The sequence below is a fragment of the Ranitomeya variabilis genome, chromosome 8 (genome assembly GCF_051348905.1).
Source record: "Ranitomeya variabilis isolate aRanVar5 chromosome 8, aRanVar5.hap1, whole genome shotgun sequence".
Taxonomy (NCBI): Eukaryota; Metazoa; Chordata; class Amphibia; order Anura; family Dendrobatidae; genus Ranitomeya; species Ranitomeya variabilis.
In genome coordinates this window covers 27,403,508-27,425,876 of record NC_135239.1, presented here as the reverse complement: position 1 = coordinate 27,425,876, position 22,369 = coordinate 27,403,508, and the positions used below count along the sequence as shown (strand labels likewise).

At 42.8% G+C, this 22,369-nt stretch overlaps 1 protein-coding gene across 6 annotated transcripts in view; it reads right to left on the bottom strand.

The window, feature by feature from the left end:
* Nucleotides 1-7,654: 7,654 nt before the first annotated feature.
* Nucleotides 7,655-22,369, bottom strand: part of GPBP1L1 (GC-rich promoter binding protein 1 like 1) — a 36,575-nt gene continuing 21,860 nt past the window's right edge. The window contains exons 2-12 of one of the 6 annotated variants that reach the window (XM_077276621.1): nt 20,868-21,707; nt 18,919-19,041; nt 18,565-18,715; nt 13,710-13,999; nt 12,582-12,654; nt 11,976-12,169; nt 11,638-11,754; nt 11,032-11,190; nt 10,209-10,339; nt 9,418-9,520; nt 7,655-8,695 (exon numbers count right to left, since the gene is read on the bottom strand). In XM_077276621.1, the coding sequence (XP_077132736.1) occupies nt 8,558-8,695; nt 9,418-9,520; nt 10,209-10,339; nt 11,032-11,190; nt 11,638-11,754; nt 11,976-12,169; nt 12,582-12,654; nt 13,710-13,999; nt 18,565-18,715; nt 18,919-18,978 (1,416 nt within the window). In that variant the 5' untranslated portion in view covers nt 18,979-19,041; nt 20,868-21,707 and the 3' untranslated portion in view covers nt 7,655-8,557. Of the gene's footprint in view, nt 8,696-9,417; nt 9,521-10,208; nt 10,340-11,031; nt 11,191-11,637; nt 11,755-11,975; nt 12,170-12,581; nt 12,655-13,709; nt 14,000-18,564; nt 18,716-18,918; nt 19,042-20,867; nt 21,708-22,369 lie in introns of those variants that run through there. The other 5 variants (XM_077276623.1, XM_077276622.1, XM_077276624.1 and 2 more) reach the window with 5 other exon arrangements.

Below are 22,369 nucleotides of genomic sequence, written 5' to 3'. Positions count from 1 at the left end.
GCTGTGACATCACCTATTGTGAATGGTGGATCCTGTGTTATCTACTGTATATAGAGGTGCTATCAGTCATTGTACAGGAGGAGGAGGTGAGCTGTGACATCACCTATTGTGAATGGTGGATCCTGTGTTATCTACTGTATATAGAGGTGTTATCAGTCATTGTACAGGAGGAGGAGGTGAGCTGTGACATCACCTATTGTGAATGGTGGATCCTGTGTTATCTACTGTATATAGAGGTGTTATCAGTCATTGTACAGGAGGAGGAGGTGAGCTGTGACATCACCTATTGTGAATGGTGGATCCTGTGTTATCTACTGTATACAGAGGTGTTATCAGTCATTGTACAGGAGGAGGAGGTGAGCTGTGACATCACCTATTGTGAATGGTGGATCCTGTGTTATCTACTGTATATAGAGGTGTTATCAGTCATTGTACAGGAGGAGGTGAGCTGTGACATCTATTGTGAATGGTGGATCCTGTGTTATCTACGGTATATAGAGGTGTTATCAGTCATTGTACAGGAGGAGGTGAGCTGTGACATCTATTGTGAATGGTGGATCCTGTGTTATCTACGGTATATAGAGGTGTTATCAGTCATTGTACAGGAGGAGGAGATGAGCTGTGACATCTATTGTGAATGGTGGATCCTGTGTTATCTACTGTATATAGAGGTGTCATCAGTCATTGTACAGGAGGAGGAGGTGAGCTGTGACATCACCTATTATGGATGGTGGATCCTGTGTTATCTACTGTATATAGAGGTGTTATCAGTCATTGTACAGGAGGAGGAGGTGAGCTGTGATATCACCTATTGTGAATTGTGGGTCCTGTGTTATCTACTGTATATAGAGGTGTTATCAGTCATTGTACAGGAGGAGGTGAGCTGTGACATCACCTATTGTGAATGGTGGATCCTGTTTTATCTACTGTATATAGAGGTGTTATCAGTCACTGTAACGTGGAGTCTTAGGCTACTTTCACACTAGCGTTTTTGGCTGTATGTCGCTATGCGTCGTTCAGGAGAAAAAAACGCATCCTGCAACGTTGTCTGCAGGATGCGTTTTTTCCCCATAGATTTACATTACCGACGTATTGCCACATGTCGCAACCGTCGTGCGACGGTTGCGTCGTGTTTTGGCGGACCGTCGGCACAAAAAAAGTTACATGTAACGTTTTTTTGTGCGTAGAACCTGCCATTTTTGACCGACATGCGTGGCCGAAACTCCGCCCCCTCCTCCCCGGACCTTGCAATGGGGCAGCGGAAGCGTCGTAAGACTGCATTTGTGCATTTCTTTCACAGTATGCGTCGGTACATTGGCCCGACGCCCTGTGACGGGCCCGTACCGACGCTAGTGTGAAAGCAGCCTTAAACCGTAGCATCCAGTGTAAAAATGGCAAAATTACCAATTTACTTATTTTAATCATGATTAAAGTTGGAAGTTATTTTTTTCTATTTCCAAAATGCATGCAACACAAAAATCTGTTGGTCATTTTCTGATTGTCGCTTTCTTTTAAGATGTGACATCTGGGTTCACCACGTGCTTCGACCAAGACTGAATGTACACTACCGCGTGTCATTGGTAACGTGCTGCACAGATCGTCCACGCGGCTCCTGCTCCAAACTCAACGGCCTCACTAGAGGATGTCAATTTCGGGTCAGGATATCTGCAGCCAGGAAAGATGTGTGAATCCAGCGTTAGAGCCCTAGTCCAAAACGCATCAGCGTTATGATGGTTCCTGAAACTTTTCTGATGTTATTTAACTTAATAAACGTGGGTCTTTTGGGGGAGATATTAGGTTCTCTTCCCAAAGGTTTGGATGGGTATATATAATTATTTATTTATATTTTTTTTTTTGCGTTTTCAAACCATGAAGGTCACATAAGGCAAACAGAAGCCAGACTATGACGCGGTGTCAGGCCCATCGGTCAATAGCCAATGGTGAGAACGGAGGAATTCATAGCTACATCATCAATGTTAAACATTCATACTTCCATTCATAGTAGATATATGTAATGGGCCAAAAAGTAAAACAAAGATTATACTAATTGTATCTTTTTTTTTTTTTGCTCACTCTTTAAATGGATCTGTATGCAACCCAGATATTCCTGAAGCTGCAACAAAGTGACAGGTGCTGAGACATATAACATATAATCTCTTCTAGACCAGACCCATCATCCCAGCGGTCATAACTTTGTTTTCAATTTTGAGGAGCAAAAAAATGTACATTTGATTTAGAACGAAAAAGGTTTTTTGTTTTTTTTTCAATAAACCATTTGAAGCTTCCAATGTTTTAGAAACAGAACAATTACAATAAAAGTTATAGCAAAACCGAAGATTTTTTTCCCCTTAGACAATATATAACATATGTTCCTGACGTCCCACATGCGGAGTTTGATCTTGGCAACCGTGTCCTAATAGTAATAATTAAGATAAGCGTCTGGCACTTTACTTCTATATATATATTCAGCTGCCGATCACATTGGTTGCAGATATTTCGGCGTCTGCCCCATTCATCTAAACGGTTTCCAGAGATCTATGAACGAGCCGCAGTAACCGCCTCGTGCACACGTGAAGAATGGATGTTTTAGTTGCAGGAATTTCACTCGAAACGATAATTCAACCTGGAATTCCAAAACTTTTTCATCAGTAAATATTCAATGGTTATTTTAACTTTTTTTTACACTTGGGTCTATGTGCATTTGTGTCACTGTATAGGAGCCTGAGCATATGAATTCTTCCCATGATAAACTTAAAGGGGTTGTCCATATTTGGCAGGAAAGTCTGAAGTCATTCTATGCGACTGCAGGAGTGCGAGCCCACACATTATCCGCACTGGAGTACGAGGTGAGGATTTTCTGATGTCATGTTACCCCATGTATGCGATTTGCATACCCCCAGTCACATCCCGACTAGTCGTGCTCAATACGAGTGAATTGAGAGAGGACGGAAAACGTCTAGTCGGAATGTGGCCGGAAGTACGTAAATCCCATACATGCATTCTCAGGCATCTGCACAGTCTGCTACCCAAACTCACTGGTTTGAAAAACTGTAGCCATCTGGTAATAATCTATAATAACAAGGAATGAGTACAAGCAATTGGTTAGGGGTATCATTAAAAAGTGTTTGTACAAAGTTAGGAAGTTATAAATTCCTGATCACTGGGGGCCCTATTGTCCCACCCCAAATTAGGGGTCTAAAGATCCACATTTGGATGGAGCAGAGGTCGAGCATGCCCAACGCCACTCATTCTCTATAGGGCTGCTGAGGATAGCCGAGCCTTGTGCCCAGCGAGCCCCTTAGAGAATAAATGACCCCTTGTGATGTAAAAGTTATCTCCTATCCCAACTTGGCACCATCCCTTTAAAAGGAGTTTTCCAAGACCAAAAGTTTAATAGGAAGAAACATTCCCCACCACAAGAAACTTTGAAATCCACTTACATTACCAAAAAGTACCCGCTTTCCCACTTGTTTACAGTGGTCACTTGACCGCACTCTTATCCGACGAGATCCGGCCGTGTTTCCCAACCCCATTGGGTGCTGACCCGTTACACCAGCCCTGTATTGGATTTTGGGGCATCAGTATGTAGAGGAGACCGCGCATGCGTGGACTAAGCCGTCTGTATTATCCGTGCATGTGCAAGTCCTGGTTAAAGGGATGGTCTAATGTCTGTACACCATATGACCAGACAATATGGCTGGATCATTACAGAGAAGAGGGGGTCATATGACCGCAGTAAAGAAGTGGGTAAAGCAGGTATTTTTTACTAATTTAAGCCCCGAGGGTGGTTTGCACGTTATGGACCGGGCCAATTTTTACAATTCTGACCACTGTCCCTTTATGAGGTTATAACTCTGGAACGCTTCAACGGATCTTGGCGATTCTGACTCTTTTTCTCGTGACATATTGTACTTCATGATAGTGGTAAAACTTCTTCGATATAACTTGCGTTTATTTGTGAAAAAAACAGAAATTTGGCGAAAATTTTGAAAATTTTGCAATTTTCCAACTTTGAATTTTTATGCCCTTAAATCACAGTGATGTGTCACACAAAATACTTAATAGGTAACATTTCCCACATGTCTACTTTATATCAGCACAATTTTGGAACCAACATTTTTTTTTTGTTAGGGAGTTATAAGGGTTAAAAGTTGACCAGCAATTTCTCATTTTTACAACACCATTTTTTTTAGGGACCACATCTCATTTGAAGTCATTTTGAGGGGTCTATATGATAGAAAATACCCAAGTGTGACACCATTCTAAAAACTGCACCCCACAAGGTGCTCAAAACCACTTTCAAGAAGTTTGTTACCCCTTCAGGTGTTTCACAGGAATTTTTGGAATGTTTAAATAGAAATTAACATTTAACTTTTTTTTTTTTTTTTTTTTACACAAAATTTATTTCAGCTTCAATTTGTTTTATTTTACCAAGGGTAACAGGAGAAAATGGACCCCAAAAGTTGTTGTACAATTTGTGCTGAGTACGCTGATACCCCATATGTGGGGGTAAACCACTGTTTGGGCGCATGGCAGAGCTCGGAAGGGAAGGAGCGCCGTTTGACTTTTCAATGCAAAATTGACTGGAATTGAGATGGGACGCCATGTTGCGTTTGGAGAGCCACTGATGTGCCTAAACAGTGGAAACCCCCCACAAGTGACACTATTTTGGAAAGTAGACCCCCTAAGGAACTCATCTAGATGTGTTTTGAGAGCTTTGAATCCCCAAGTGTTTCACTACAGTTTATAACGCAGAGCCGAGAAAATAATTTTTTTATTTTTTTTTTCCACAAAAATGATTTTTTAGCCCCCAGTTTTGTATTTTCACAAGGGTAACAGGATAAATTGGACTCCAAAAGTTGTTGTCCAATTTGTCCTGAGTACGCTGATACCCCATATGTGGGAGGGAACCACTGTTTGGGCGCATGGGAGAGCTCGGAAGGGAAGGAGCGCCATTTGGAATGCAGACTTAGATGGATTGGTCTGCAGGCGTCACATTGCGTTTGCAGAGCCCCTGATGTACCCAAACAGTACAAACCCCCCACAAGTGACCCCATATTGGAAACTAGACCCCCGAAGGAACTTATCTAGATGTGTTGTGAGAGCTTTGAACCCCCAAGTGTTTCACTACAGTTTATAATGCAGAGCCATGAAAATAAAAAATCCTTTTTTTTCCCCACAAAAATGATTTTTAGCCCCCCAAATTTATATTTTCCCAAGGGTAACAAGAGAACTTGGACCCCAAAAGTTGTTGTCCAATTTGTCCTGAGTACGCTGATGCCCCATATGTTGGGGTAAACCCCTATTTGGGCGCACGGGAGAGCTCGGAAGGGAAGGAGCGCAGTTTTACTTTTTTCAATGCAGAATTGGCTGGAATTGAGATCGGACGCCATGTCACGTTTGGAGAGCCCCTGATGTGCCCGAACAGTGGAAACCCCCCAATTATAACTGAAACCCTAATCCATACACATCCCAAACCTAATCCCAACGGTAACCTTAACCACACCTCTAACCCAGACACACCCCTAACCCTAAACCCAACCCTATTCCCAACCGTAAATGTAATCCAAACCCTAACTTTAGCCCCAACCCTAACCTTAGCTCCAACCCTAACTGTAGCCTTAACCCTAGCCCCAACCCTAGCCCTAACCCTAACGGGAAAATGGAAATAAATACATTTTTTTTATTTTATTATTTTTCCCTAACTAAGGGGGTGATGAAGGGGGGTTTGATTTACTTTTATAGCATTTTTTATAGCGGATTTTTACGAGTGGCAGCTGTCACACACTAAAAGACGCTTTTTATAGCAAAAAAGTTTTTGCGTCTCCACATTTTGAGAGCTATCATTTTTCCATATTTTGGTCCACAGAGTCATGTGAGGTCTTGTTTTTTGCGGGACGAGTTGACGTTTTTATTGGTAACATTTCCGGGCACGAGACTTTTTTGATCGCTTTTTATTCCGATTTTTGTGAGGCAGAATGACCAAAAACCAGCTATTCATGAATTTTTTTTTATTTTTTTTTTTTTTTGGGGGGGGGGGGGGGGGCTGGTGTTATACCGTTCCACGTTTGGTAAAATGGATAAAGCAGTTTTATTCTTTGGGTCAGTACGATTACAGCGATATCTCATTTATATCATTTTTTTAATGTTTTGGCGCTTTTATACGATAAAAACTATTTTATAGAATAAATAATTATCGCTTTATTCTGAGGACTATAACTTATTTTTTCTTTGTCGCTGTATGGCGGCTCGTTTTTTGCGGGACAAGATGACGTTTTCAGCGGTACCATGGTTATTTATATCCGTCTTTTTGATCGCATTATTCCACTTTTTGTTCGGCGGTATGATAATAAAGCGTTTTTTGCCTCGTTTTTTTTTTTCCCCCTACGGTGTTCACTGAAGGGGTTAACTAGTGGGACAGTTTTATAGGTTGGGTCGTTACGGACGTGGCGATTCTAAATGTGTACTTTTATTGTTTTTTTTATTTAGATAAAGAAATGTATTTATGGGAATAATATTTTTTTTTCCTTTATTTACGAATTTTTTTAATTTTTTTATTTTATTTTTTTTTACACATGTGGAAATTTTTTTTTTTACATTTTTACTTTGTCCCAGGGGGGGACATCACAGATCGCTGATCTGACAGTTTGCACGGCGTTCTGACTTACAGCACTGCAGGCTTACCAAGCGCTTGCTCTGAGCAGGCACTCGGTAAGCCACCTCCCTCCCTGCAGGACCCGGATGCCGCGGCCATTTTGGATCCGGGCCTGCTGCAGGGGGGAGAGGTAAGAGACCCTCGCAGCAACGCGATCACATCGCGTTGCTCCGGGGGTCTCAGGGAAGCCCGCAGGGAGCCCCCTCCCTGCGCGATGCTTCCCTATACCTGCCGGCACACCGTGATCATGTTTGATCGAGGTGCTGGGGGCGGTCCGTGACCGCTCCTGGCACATAGTGCCGGATGTCAGCTGCGATGTCAGCTGCCGATCGCATATGCGTACTATCCCGTCACTAGGAATTAAGTCCCAGGTCACCTTGACGAGATAGTACGTCATATGCGATTAAGGGGTTAAGTAAGTGTCCCCCAATGAGGAGAAAGAGAAAAGTTAATTGTGGAGGGGTATGATGCTGGTTATTAAGTCCCCCCCTTTCAAGAATAATATTTTCTTAAGTGTGCTTTTCATAGTGCGTCATACAAAAAAAAAAACAATATACTGTAGAATGTTTTATTTATAATATATAAAATTTGTATATATTATTTAGAATTTAGAGTATATGTATATAAACACACACATACTCTAATTCTATATTTATTTTTTTTTTATAGCATCTCCTAACCATTCCAATTTTAAAAATGGACAGCACATGTATGTGATATTCATGGACCCATAAACTTGTATAGGCGACTCATCTGTGACGCAGATCCAGAACGGATGTTTAGAGGACACCATTCGCAAAACACGGACATGTGAACAGTCACAGACTAAAATGGCTGTGTGTTCTATCCATGAAACAACAAAACATTAAACCAAATGCAACAGCTGAAACAAGCAGCTTTTGCTCCACTTCTCAGCCATATACCTCCCCAGGTACAATCACATGCGATTAGCCCCAGATCTCTCATTACCAGTCCTAGAACAAAACGACACGACTTGAGTTTGCCAAACTGATGCAAAATATTTATTCCAAGTTATTAGCTGCAGTGCTGACGTCGCCCTCACATACAGGTAACCAGTTCTTTAATCTGTAAATAATGTTATCAAAATAATCTTCTGAAATCTTCCCCAACAATGGTCTTTTTTTTTTTTTCAAAGTTTTTTTTATTTTTATTTTTTACCCAAATCTGGTTGTATTTTACAATCCACCCTGAATGTCAAGGCTTTGAAAAAAAAGAGAAAAAAAAAAGTAAAATAGAAAAAAAAAAAAAAATCAATTCTTCTGAATATCTTACAGATGCAAAGTCATTTTCCCCTTAAAACAAATACAAGCTAAGAGAGCTCCAAGACAAAGTACCCGCTGTTACTAGCGTTGCAGAACATCGACGTATCATCACATTCGGGATGATAAAAAAAAGAAAAAACAAACAAGTGAACGTTTAACCAAACAGTGATTGATTTTAGTGGGTTAACTTCGATTTAACTTGCACAGTTAGAAGCTTTGCTGCCTGCAAAATGATTTGTGTCATACTCCATAAAAACAAGGGAGGATGTAGGGAAAAGTAAAAAAAAACAAACAGAAAAAAAAAATAAGAAAATAAATGCCATCCTGCTTGCCTTCAGAGCTCATACAAAACACGGTTTGTGTTTAGGAAGCATAAAAAGACATTGAGCGCACCTTCCCCCTCCCCCACTCCTAAAAAGCTGCGATATGTCCCATTTTTCACAAAATACTCGAGAGCTACTCTGAGGCCTGGTAGCAGAGAACCCCACACTTGGAACACAAGAACGTGTTTTTATTTTTATTTCCCCCATAGGCTGGACACACGGTACAATGCAGTAGACAGGGGCGAGGAGAGTTTTGCTGTGTGTTTTTTTTGCCTTTTTTTTTTTTTTTAAAGGTTTCAAGATTCATCGTCTGAAGTGTCTGTGCTGCTTGTTTCGGAGTCTGAGCACTCGCTGGGGTCGGGGGTCAGAGGGACACGCCAATCAAATAGCAGAGCACATCTTCGGGGCTGTCTGAGGAAGCCATTTCTTCTTAGCTTTAAGACAAAAAACAAAAATTAAAAATAAGTACAATTTTTTCAGGAAATTCAATCAAAGTGAACACATGAGCATGAACACATTTTGCACTATTTCTGTCCCAACAAAGTCAATGAGATTTCTTGGACATGTTGCTTATTTTTTTCCTTCCAGATGTGACTTGCAGCAGGTCAATTCTTTAGGCTATGTGCACATGTATTTTGGAGCTCTGCTGATTTTTCCGCAGCGGATTTGAGAAATCCACAGGTAAAAGGCACTGCGTTTTACCTGCGGATTTAGCGCGGTTTTTATGCGGATTTTGTGGGGATTCCACCTGCGGAATTGACATGCTGCAGAATGTAACCCGCAGCGTTTCCGCGCGCTTTATTCCGCAGCATGGGCACTGCGGATTGCGGTTTCCATAGGTTTACATTGTACTGTAAACGCATGGGAAGCTGCTGCGGACCCGCAGCAAAATCCGCAACGGGTGCACATAGCCTTAAGCGTTTTTCACTCATTCTAATGAGTGGGGGGGAAAATAATGTTAAAAAAAAAAAAAAAAAAATGCAGTAGAGCTGCAAATACTTATGCCAAGAGACACGTTGTTGATGCAGAAATGTCAGCAGCAAATACTTAACATATGTACATACCCTAAGGGGCATCAATAGCCCCCGACAACAAATATTGCCGATCTGCCCTTAAACCAGTGTCAAGATCAACAATTCCAGAAAATCACATTCACCTGCTGAGATTTAATGTGAAACTCCTGTAGTTCCTCCTCAGTTAGGGGCAGACAATCTTCGTCATTTTCTGGAGACTCCTGCCATCCCATTTCTTTTAAAAGCCTGAAAGCAAATAAAAGAACAAAAATAGAAATAAAATAAAAATACGATAAATTATAATAATATCTTAAATAAAACTGCACAATGCAGAGGTAATGTATGCAGTAATTATATTACAGACGCCACTAGTTTGGAGGTTCGTATCGCAATAGATCAGGATCAGATTACAATTTCATGGTGCGGCAATTACTTCAAGTAATAAAGAACAGGTTATAGATGTTTTGGGGGGTTTCCAGTCCAGCAATTTGATTGGAAGGTATTACTCTAAATTACCTACGCCTTTAGTTTATTTTTGCACTGCCATAGTAATTACGGGTGAAAGAAAGGCGATTATGGCAGCTAAATAGGAAAGGGTTCTTTACAGTTAGAGCAGTCAGAATGTGGAATGCCCGAACACAAGAGGTAGTAATGCCCGACACTGACAGCTTTTTTTTTTTTTTTAATAGAAGGGCTGGATGATTTCCTCGATACACTTGACATTGTGGGTTATAGTGAAATTGGTGACAAAATGCACAATTGGTGGAGAAAGGTTGAACTTGATGGACAGGTCTTTTTTCAACCTATGTAAAGCTATGCAGATATGAGTCTATAATGGTAAGAGGACACAGACCACCAAGAGGGATGAGCTAAAAACACGTTGGATCCTGCAATATCAGTGGTATCTGCAGTGCATCTCAATTTTAACCCTTACCGATGTTCTGCTTCCAGTGAGTACGACAGCCGATCCCTTCTCTCATCCCCAGAGCCAGAGATACCATTGTGATGGCCGCCTACATTAATGTGCCCGGTAGAGTTGTCATTATGATCCAATGGACTCTGCACCTACCCAAAACAGAACATATTGCAGTTTAACCGACTATTAGTGCAAGGAACTAGGTAGATATAAGGAAAATCTAATATATATTTGTGATGATCATCAGTTAGTACGTATACATGGTATGGGGACTATCCTCTTGTACTCAGTAATGGCTGGGGGCTGAATAGGTTTGGTAAATCCAGCAGACAGCTCCAATATCTTCAGACAGACAACAGAATGAGTTGCACTGAGCTCCGTGAATGGCTTCCAGGCACTTTCATGAGCCAGATTGGAGCTGTACAACATCAACAACTGCTAAGCTATAGAGTAGTGGCCATATCAGATATTCATAGGTCATATGCTCAGTGCAGAACTAAACAGAGAGCCAAAAACTGCCTCTGGCAATCAAATGCACAAGAACTAGTCATCATGGATTGTTTGCACAGAGAAGACGAAGGAGAATAGTCATGATTTATGTGTGTGGGTCTCCAACTTTGCAAAACTGCAGCTCCAAATGTGCCCGGACAAGCAGAGTTTTGCAACAGCTGGACACCCAGCTACAATAGATCCCTGCAGGCAAGATCTGAAACCAGCAGCTGCTAAACACATCCCTGCGTGAACAGCCAAGGCTATGCACGGAGGTGACTGAGGGTTCACAATTTGCTCATCAAAACAGGACGTATTGAGAAATGATCTGACTGCAGCTTATGCATCTTACATCTTCCAGTTTATCGGTATCTCTGTCTTCCGACTGGTCGGCATCTTGCTCATCTTTTAGTGCCTTCAGAAATTCGCTCTTTTTGTCAGGGACTCGTCGCGTCATGCGGGTGAGACGTGAGATGCTGAGCTCCAGTGGTGGGGTAACACTGGCAGTGCCCTGGGGAAAACAAGAGAAAAGAGAAGATCTCATCAGCAAAGAGTCACGTAATAGCTGATCAAACACTGCACTGCTCAATGGTCTCCGTACTTTTGCAGGACCCTGTAGGGGCTGCACGTGATGGACCTGTGCTGTTTTTCAAGCTTATTAATAAGCATGTAGCAATGTAAGATGTGCTACAATCACAAATCGTGTCCCGTGTTCTGCACCTACAAATCCCTGCATATAGTGCCCGAGTGAAGAATCAAAAAAAGGGGAACCTCAGCTGTGTCGAGAATAATAGGATATACCAGATTCTTTTTTTTTTTTTAAAGTTTCTCTCTCAGACATCATTGTGAAAAGACGGAACTAAAAAGGATGGTATATATCCCGGGATCATCGATTACTAAGGCAGCAATGCAAATTAACATATACATACGGCACATATCTGATGGTTTGGTACGTTACCTCTTTTGGGGAGGTCAATACAGGTGCTGGGGCCAACACTGGGCTAGTGAAAGAGGAATCTCTGTTGAAAAACGAGCTGGATTTGGGCTCCCGGCCATTTGCCTTCCAGGGGCCAGGCTGTAAAAGATGAAGAGCCTCTGTAGTAGTGCTTTTACAGAAGAGACACTCGGGACTATAAACATTTTTTTCCCCTTATTTTGCACGGTCCTCCACAGTTTTGGGGTTTTTTTACGCATATATTTTCAGCAGCCAACCTTTGTCTGGATAGTTGGTTTATGCAGTTAGTTTTGCTGCTCAAGGAGATTCAATGACTACAGACATTAAATGATTATTATTACCTTAGTGGATGAGGTCGCAGGTTTGGGAACCAGGTTTTTGTACACGATTGGCCCGCAAGGGCTGGTCTTGTTGTTTCCATTGGAAAGGTGAGGTACAGGAGATGCAAATGCAGCAGAGAAAGCGGATGGATCGTCCTTTGAGATCTTTTTGATGACCAGCATCTTGAGGGGCTGCTTGGAACTGGGAGGATTTTCTTTATAAAACAAGAAAAACATTTTTAAATAAAATGCAAATAAAAGGGCGGCTAGCATAGCATATTGACCATTTTAATGGGCTCCTACCCAACTGCAACTTAAAACTTTAACTGCTTAACGACCGCAGATGCTTCTTTTAAAGACGGCAGTTAAGGGTACTTATTCCTCAGCGCCGCTTTTTAACGGCGCTGAAAAATAAGGATATAGCACCCCCCCAGCGTTGGAAAATCTCCAGTATCTCAGCTACCAGGGGTATCAGAGACCCTGGAGAACATGATCAGGGCTGATTTGTATGGTCTCCTGATCGCCGTCACTTACACAAAAAATAAAAGTCTGATTTAAAATTCATTTTGTATACATAGCGCCTAAAACCAGTATAACACGGATGACATCAACTACAAATTGACGTACCCCAGACTCCAGTCGGGGTCCCGGTCTGCTTGCTCTGAATGATCTGCTTTCCAGGCTCAGGATTTAAAGATGGCTGCAATAAACATAATGAGTGACTGATTAGTAAACTTGTTTCTGTACAATAAAGGACATCACCTCCATTGCCCTTAATACCCGGCTTCAGCTACATAAAAATGATTAACAAGGAAAAACCACCATGTACTTTACAACTACCTGATGGGTTTTCTTTTTAATTTAGACCTCGAGCAATAGCCAAGTATTGTTGTGTCTTAATTGGATTAACCCCGTGGTGGTCAGGGAGACTCATTTGTGGCAGGGGACATACAAGGTATTTTCAGTAGTATTCTACATTGTATTTTAGGTCTTAGGGTACTGTCACACAGTACCATTTTGATCGCTACGACGGTACGATTCGTGACGTTCTAGCGATATCGTTACGATATCGCAGTGTCTGACACGCAGCAGCGATCAGGGATCCTGCTGAGAATCGTACGTCGTAGCAGATCGTATGGAACTTTCTTTCGTCGCTGGATCTCCCGCTGACATCGCTGGATCGTTGTGTGTGACAGCGATCCAGCGATGTGTTCGCTTGTAACCAGGGTAAACATCGGGTAACTAAGCGCAGGGCCGCGCTTAGTAACCCGATGTTTACCGTGGTTACCAGCGTAAACGTAAAAAAAACAAACAGTACATACTTACATTCCGGTGTCTGTCCCCGGCGTCTCAGCTTCTCTGCACTGTGTGAGCGTCTGCCAGCCGGAAAGCGAGCACAGCGGTGACGTCTGACGTCACCGCTGTGCTTTCCGGCTATGGCGCTTACACAGTGGAGAGAAGCAGAACGCCGGGGACAGACACCGGAATGTAAGTATGTACTGTTTGTTTTTTTTACGTTTACGCTGGTAACCAGGATAAACATCGGGTTACTAAGCGCGGTCCTGCGCTTAGTTACCCGATGTTTACCCTGGTTACCGGGGACTTCGGCATCGCTCCAGCGCCGTGATTGCAACGTGTGACCGCAGTCTACGACGCTGGAGCGATAATCATACGATCGCTGCGACGTCACGGATCGTGCCGTCGTAGCGATGTAAATGGTACTGTGTGACGGTACCCTTAGATTAATCTACGTACAAAGTCTTCCTCCTCAAACTGTGGCTTTTTCTTGTCCGCGTTCTTTTCCTCTCGGGCCTCGGACGGCTGCTTTTCCTGCAGGGAAGTGTTCTTACGGAGAGCACTGCCATTCCGGTGGCGATGGCCGGCGCTTCCTGCCCCGTTACTGCCACTGACTCCTCTCTGCACCGGGCCGTCCTGCTGCCCCCTTGACACCCCATGCCACCCGGGCTGTGATGATGGGTTAGTCCCTTTCGAGACCCCGGAGTCCACCGAATCATGGCGTAGAAGGGATGGTTGGTGCCACGAATCTGAGAAAGAAGACACAGGAATGAGAATTGTACTTGGGCTGCTGATGTGTTTGGTCTTCAGAGAATGGAAAACACTCTGGATGGAAATGAGATCGTCATTCACTTAGAGCACAGCAAAATCTCAAAAATGAGTAACACTATTAACCCCACCAGACATATGTGTACACCCTACACTGGGTGTGTTGTGCATGCTCCGGAGCTGAACTCAGCCTTCTCCATATATAGTGACAATTGCCTCCAATGGCAGCGACAGAGGCCAGATCCGAAGTGTCGTGCCAGCCAGAGGCCTTCAGTAGTCACTGTTCATCTTTGTGGCTAGCTACTACAATATACAACACAAGCTATCCAAACGATCACAGATTCAAGCTTTGTATGGGGCCTAAAGTAAAAAAACAAAACAATGTTTAAGTTCCCAATTTAAAACAAAACAAAAACCCAAACAGGTTTGTCATCCTTGGGCCCGTAAATGATTGATTTATGGAAGTTTAAAATAAAACTATATGGTAAACAAAGAAAAAAAAATTAACTGGAGTCTTTCAGGTTATCCTGCATCTCCTCAAAAAAAGATGGACTAAAGTGCAATAAAACATTGTCATGTACCCCAACAAAGGTTTCCAATATGAACTATAACTTGCCACACGAATAAACAAAACCTTAAAACAGCTCCACTGGCAGAAAAGAAAGTTGTGAGTCTCAAAAATAAAAGGGCGACTGGATCAGTTTTTAATGTTTGCAACTTTTTTTTTTTTTTTTTTTTTTTTTTTTTTTTAGGGAGGTGGGAAGTTGTGGTACTGTATTAGCGGGAAAAAAAAGTTTGATTACGCTCAGTAGGAGAAATAAAATAATAATCTTGCAGTTCTAAGGGTACCGTCACACAGTGCAATTTTGATCGCTACAACGGCACGATTCGTGACGTTCCAGCGATGCATTTACGATATCGCTGTGTCTGACACGCTACTGCGATCCGGATCCCCGCTGAGAATCGTACGTCGTAGCAGATCGTTTGAAACTTTCTTTCGTCGTCTAGTGTCCCGCTGTGGCGGCATGATTGCATTGTGTGACACAGGTTGTATACGATGTGCGCACAGTAACCAATGGCTTCTACATCGCAAATACGTCATGAAATTATAGCTCCAGCGCCGTGTATTGCAACGTGTGACCGCAGTATACGACGCTGGAGCGATACTTATACGACGCTGCAACGTCACGAATCGTGCCGTCGTAGCGATGAAAATGGCACTGTGTGACGGTACCCTTAGACCTTTAATGACTGACAAGAATAAAATAAGTGATGTTACACAGCGGCTTTCCAGACTTCTGAGGTTTCTTTATCAGGTGTGAAGTGTTACATAGTATCAGATGAAACACAAATATATACACAGAGCTAAGATAGCAAAATAAAGGGACATTTGGGACAAAGACAAAAAAACAAACAAACTGAGCTCAGAGAGAACCCTTAATTAGCTTAGATGGTGTGAAAGTTTTATTGTTCCAATATCCAATAAGATCAAGAGACCTGATGTCCTCAAGATAGTGAGACAAAATTTTCTAGAGACAGTGAGGATATCAGGTCTCTGATCTTATGTGAATATTGGGACAATAAGACTCCCAAGAACATGTATCTATAAGCTAATTAAGGAGAAGTGTGTTTCTTCAGATACTTTGTTATACTATGCCTGATGGAGCAGTCTGGAAGCTGCCGTGTAAAGGCCCCGTCACACACAGCGACGCTGCAGCGATACAGACAACGATGCTGATCGCTGCAGCGTCGCTGTTTAGTCGCTGTGTGGTCGCTGGGGAGCCGTCACACAGACCGCTCTCCAGCGACCAACGATGCCGAGGTCCCTGGGTAACCAGGGTAAACATCGGGTTGCTAAGCGCAGGGCCGCGCTTAGTAACCCGATGTTTACCCTGGTTACCAGCGTAAAAGTAAAAAAAAACAAACAGTACATACTCACCTTCGCGTCCCCCGGCGTCCGCTTCCTGCACTGACTGAGCTCCGGCCCTAACAGCAGAGCGGTGACGTCACCGCTGTGCTGTACTTTCACTTTCCGGCCGGCAGTCAGTCAGAGCAGGAAGCGGACGGCAAGGGACCTGACGGACACCGGAATGTAAGTATGTAGTGTTTTTTTTTTTTTTACATTTACGATGGTAACCAGGGTAAACATCGGGTTACTAAGCGCGGCCCTGCGCTTAGTAACCCGATGTTTACCCTGGTTACCAGTGAAGACATCGCTGAATCCGTGTCACACACACACCGATTCAGCGATGTCAGCGGGACCTCAACGACCAAAAAAAGGTCCAGGCCATTCCGACACGACCAGCGATCTCACAGCAGGGGCCGGGTCGCTGGTACGTGTCACACATAGCGAGATCGCTACTGAGGTCGCTGTCGCGTCCCAAAACTTGTGACTCAGCAGCGATCTCGCTATGTGAGACGGGGCCTTTAGGCGGTGTTCACCTGTCCAGCAGTCATCAGTAAAGGTACCTTCACACAACGATTTCGTTAACGATATCGTTGCAACGTCACGCTTTTGGTGACGTAGCAACGATCCCGCTTAACGATCTCGTTATGTGTGACAGCGACCAACGATCAGGCCCCTGCTGGGAGATCGTTGGTCGTTGGGGAATGATCGGGACCTTTTTTTGGTTGCTGATCACCCGCTGTCATCGCTGGATCGGTGTGTGTGTGACACCGATCCAGCGATGTGTTCACTTGTAACCAGGGTAAATATCGGGTTACTAAGCGCAGGGCCGCGCTTAGTAACCCGATGTTTACCCTGGTTACCTTTGTAAAAGTTAAAAAAAAAACAGTACATACTCACATTCCGATGTCTGTCACGTCCTCCGCAATCAGCTTCCCGCACTGACTGTCAGCACCGGCCGTAAAGCAAAGCACAGCGGTGACGTCACCGCTGTGCTCTGCTTTACAGCCAGCGCTGACACAGTCAGTGCGGGAAGCTGACGTCGGGGGACGTGACAGACATCGGAATGTGAGTATGTAGTGTTTTTTTTTTTTTTACTTTTACAATGGTAACCAGGGTAAATATCGGGTTACTAAGTGCGGCCCTGCGCTTAGTAACCCGATGTTTACCCTGGTTACCCGGGGACTTTGGCATCGTTGAAGACAGTTTCAACGATGCCGAAGTCGTTCCCCTGATCGTTGGTCGCTGGAGAGAGCTGTCTGTGTGACAGCTCCCCAGCGACCACACAACGACTTACCAACGATCACGGCCAGGTCGTATCGCTGGTCGTGATCGTTGGTAAGTCGTTTAGTGTAACGGTACCTTTAGATCGGATCCAGCAGCGATCTGTTGGCAAAAGGTCAGTAGTTTATAAATAACGGATCCATTTTTAACATTGAAGTCTATGGAAAACTGAACCATTAATCAGCCATCCGTTGTCTTTCATTTCTAACGGTTCTGTTTATTTTGGTTACTGGATCCAGTAAGCAAAAAAAAAAAAAATGGATCAGTTACAAATGAAAGTAAATCGGATGCCTTATTAACGGATTAGTTTTCCATAGACTTCAACGTAAAAAAACACAAACCAAAACACTATATAACTGGCATCACCATAATCATACTAACATAAAAAAATCTTATTTCCATGCAATCTTTAATGCACTTTGTGCTCTGTAAAAGCGAAACCCAACAAACAATGAATAGCATTTACTTTTTTCACCATTTTATCTCACTTACAATTTGTCAGTAGATTATATGGTGAGGCTGAATGCTGCCATTCAAACTTGTCCCACCAAAGACAAACCCTACTAGAAAGCTGCATAACATCTTGTTTTTAAGCAATCAAGCTTTAGTTATTCACCTGTTTTATCTCCTACAATGCGATTGTGGTGCTGATATTTCATCATGACAACAAGGAACCTAACAATTGCCCTGAGGTCTGCCATGTCAGTGCTCCTAATTGGCAGTATCATAGGATGCCCATCTACAGTACTGACAGGCATGGCACCCTGCAATACAGAAGTAGTGCAGGGTACCATAAGAACAACCAAGCTCTTACATCAACAAATCCAATAGGGGTTTAAAATTAAAAAAATAAATAAAAAAAGATCGAAAAAATTTTTTAAACATAAAAACAATGGCCCCTATTCCCAAAGACTATCATTTTGTATAGCAGTCTTAATACATTTGTGCATGTTTTTTGCCAGTGATTTTTTTTTGTCAAGATGCATGCGACTAATGAATCTGGTGCAACTTCCAACTGTCCTGAGTCCCTGCCAGTGTTGGTGGATATTTCTGTCCTAACTTACACCAGTCTTATGCCATTTGGCCATGCTCCATCCAATTTCCGTTGACAAAAAAAAATAAAAAAAATAAACTAATCACCATGCAGTAAGACAATCTCATAAATTTGGTGCTGCTGTAGTTGTACTGACCTATAGGATAAAGTCTTGACATTTATAATTTACATTACATGAATTACAATATAAAAGACACGTAGAAGGCCTAAAGATCAGAATTGACAGAATACTTTAGGGGTTAAATCTCATGACATGTTGGCATGCACAGGAGGATGTGAAGCACTACAAGTCTCAGGCTTACCTCCTGTGGTACGTAGGGGACCATTGTTGAAGAATCCATCAGAAGAATTGTGTCTTCTACGACTCACTCCCAAACGGCCCTCACCCCTAGGAAGGTGTTCTCCATGTTTTTCGACAACGCCTGCAGAAGACTGAGCCAGAGAGGAGACCAGCTGAAACCAATGACCAGTTAATGCAGGTAATTTATAGGTCAATACATACAGAATAGGAGCATCAGACTCCGGAGAACAGACTGATTTGCTAATCTCTATTAGAAATTGTTTTCTTTAATTGCTTGCAGCCTCCATATTTCCGGATGCTTCAAATACAATGAAAGGTTCTCAAGGAGGAAACAGGAAAAATAACAGGGGCTTACCTTGGTGGACTGAGGTGTGGAGAAGCTAAGCCAAGCAGGAACAAAGTCATGCTGCGCCATTTAGGTTGTAGATCTTCTAGCACTGAATTGAGGCATTAATCCTCATGGCCAAGGCAGGGTCTGCTGAAAGGAAAAAGCAACACTACCTTCAGCGCACCAGTCACACAGAGCGCGCGCTACAACAGTGCAGCAAGCTAAGAGCATAAGATCTCAGACGCAGCGTCACATCCTGTTGACACTCCAGAGCTGCACTCACTATTCTGCTGGTGCAGTCACTGTGTACATACATTACATTACTGATCCTGAGTTACATCCTGTATTATACTCCAGAGCTGCACTCACTATTCTGCTGGTGCAGTCACTGTGTACATACATTACATTACTGATCCTGTACTGATCCTGAGTTACATCCTGTATTATACTCCAGAGCTGCACTCGCTATTCTGCTGGTGCAGTCACTGTGTACATACATTACATTACTGATCCTGTACTGATCCTGAGTTACGTCCTGTATTATACTCCAGAGCTGCACTCACTATTCTGCTGCTGCAGTCACTGTGTACATACATTACATTACTGATCCTGAGTTACATCCTGTATTATACTCCAGAGCTGCACTCACTATTCTGCTGGTGCAGTCACTGTGTACATACATTACATTACTGATCCTGAGTTACATCCTGTATTATACTCCAGAGCTGCACTCACTATTCTGCTGGTGCAGTCACTGTATACCTACATTACATTACTGATCTTGTACTGATCCTGAGTTACATCCTGTATTATACTCCAGAGCTGCACTCACTATTCTGCTGTTGCAGTCACTGTGTACATACATTACATTACTCATCCTGTACTTATCCTGAGTTACATCCTGTATTATACTCCAGAGCTGCACTCACTATTCTGCTGGTGCAGCCACTGTGTACATACATTACATTACTGATCCTGAGTTACATCCTGTATTATACTCCAGAGCTGCACTCACTATTCTGCTGGTGCAGTCACTGTGTACATACATTACATTACTGATCCTGAGTTACGTCCTGTATTATACTCCAGAGCTCCACTCACTATTCTGCTGGTGCAGTCACTGTGTACATACATTACTGATCCTGTACTGATCCTGAGTTACGTCCTGTATTATACTCCAGAGCTGCACTCACTATTCTGCTGGTGCAGTCACAGTGTACATACATTACATTACTCATCCTGTACTTATCCTGAGTTACATCCTGTATTATACTCCAGAGCTGCACTCACTATTCTGCTGTTGCAGTCACTGTGTACATACATTACATTACTCATCCTGTACTTATCCTGAGTTACATCCTGTATTATACTCCAGAGCTGCACTCACTATTCTGCTGGTGCAGCCACTGTGTACATACATTACATTACTGATCCTGAGTTACATCCTGTATTATACTCCAGAGCTGCACTCACTATTCTGCTGGTGCAGTCACTGTGTACATACATTACATTACTGATCCTGAGTTACGTCCTGTATTATACTCCAGAGCTCCACTCACTATTCTGCTGGTGCAGTCACTGTGTACATACATTACTGATCCTGTACTGATCCTGAGTTACGTCCTGTATTATACTCCAGAGCTGCACTCACTATTCTGCTGGTGCAGTCACAGTGTACATACATTACATTACTCATCCTGTACTTATCCTGAGTTACATCCTGTATTATACTCCAGAGCTGCACTCACTATTCTGCTGGTGCAGTCACTGTGTACATACATTACTGATCCTGAGTTACGTCCTGTATTATACTCCAGAGCTGCACTCACTATTCTGCTGGTGCAGTCACTGTGTACATACATTACATTACTGATCCTGAGTTACATCCTGTATTATACTCCAGAGCTGCACTCACTATTCTGCTGAAGAATTTGCAAACTTCTGTATAACCATTTAACAACATGAAGAAAACTTACCCCTTAGTACGTGCACACAGGGCAGCACCTTCCAGTATTGTAGGCCAGTTGAGATGTTGCTTGATATTTTTCACTTATTATTGGGCGATAGAGGGTAAGGGCAGCCCCTCGTAAAGACTGGCAGGGAACAGCCCCACTTCTACATGCCAGCTTGCCCTTTATTGAGACCTTGGCACGTTTTCAAGTGCTCATTTTGATTGTTTTAATCAAAACTTACGAATAAAAAAAAAAAATTACAAAAAAAAATAAAAAAATTAAATCCTGGTATTCCAAGAGGTCACATGGGGCAAAAACCTAGTCACTAATGAGTAAGGAAAAAAAAGGAAAAAAAAAAAAAAGGAAAAAAAAAATTCCCCAAATTCTACGTTCACCTCATGAAACAGACATGAGGGTCAGTAAGTAGTCAATACGGATAAGCGTCATACAAAAACATCCATCCGGGTCTTTTCCAGATGTTGGGTCAGGAACGGAGAGAGGACGCTGCTGCTGGCGATGTCCACACTTGTGCCGATTCTCTACACTGGAGTGATGCCGTCATTAAATACAAGGATGGAAAATTCAAGTGGTAAAGCAAATAAAAATGTGGGGGAAAAAAAAAAAGAAAGGACTCTTATTTTAAGAGGCAAATCTAAACCAGCGACTATAATGTGACCATTATAGCTGAGGACTAAGGATTCACAAAGAAATTCTGCAAAAAGTGACCCCAAAATCCAGTTACTTCACTGCCAAACATTGGCAAGTAGAGGATCAAGTATGGATGACAGCGATGAGGCCGACTTGTGTAGCGTGCGGTCAGGGAGGAAGCCTGCTTTATGTCAAGCTTATTGTGGTCTGCAGCCCCTGCAAGAAAAAAAAAAAAAAAACCCAAACATTAAAACACACTTTTGGTTGCCATGAATTATTACTTATTAATAAATATATATATATTTTTTTATTATTTTTTTTTACACAAAATGATATATTTTTTTCATATATTATACTAAAAATATAATAAAACTTAATACCATACCTATAAATACGTATTAGGCTACGTTCACATTTGCGGTCAGCGCCGGGCGCCGCAGCGTCGCCGCATGCATCATGCGCCCCTATATTTAACATGGGGGCGCATGGACATGCGTCGCACTTGCGTTTTGCGCCGCATGTGTCACTGCGGCGCACGCGTCCGGGCGCAGAGGACGCAGCAAGTTGCATCTTTGCTGCGTCCAAAATCAATGAAAAAAAAGGACGCATGCGGCGCAAAACGTAGCGTTGTGCATGCGTTTTGCTGCGTTTTTGTTTGCGTTGCGGCGCCGACGCTGCGGCGCACAACGCAAATGTGAACGTAGCCTTACACACATTGTGAGCAATTATTTCGACAGCTGACACTTATTACATGATGGAACTTGTAGTGTCACCACAACTACTGAGAAGTAGTGGGTGTATTATGACTTCCAAATTGCACGGAGCCGGACGTGGCCCTCATGGGGGCGCGCACTGTACCGCAGTATGTTCTGGCATGC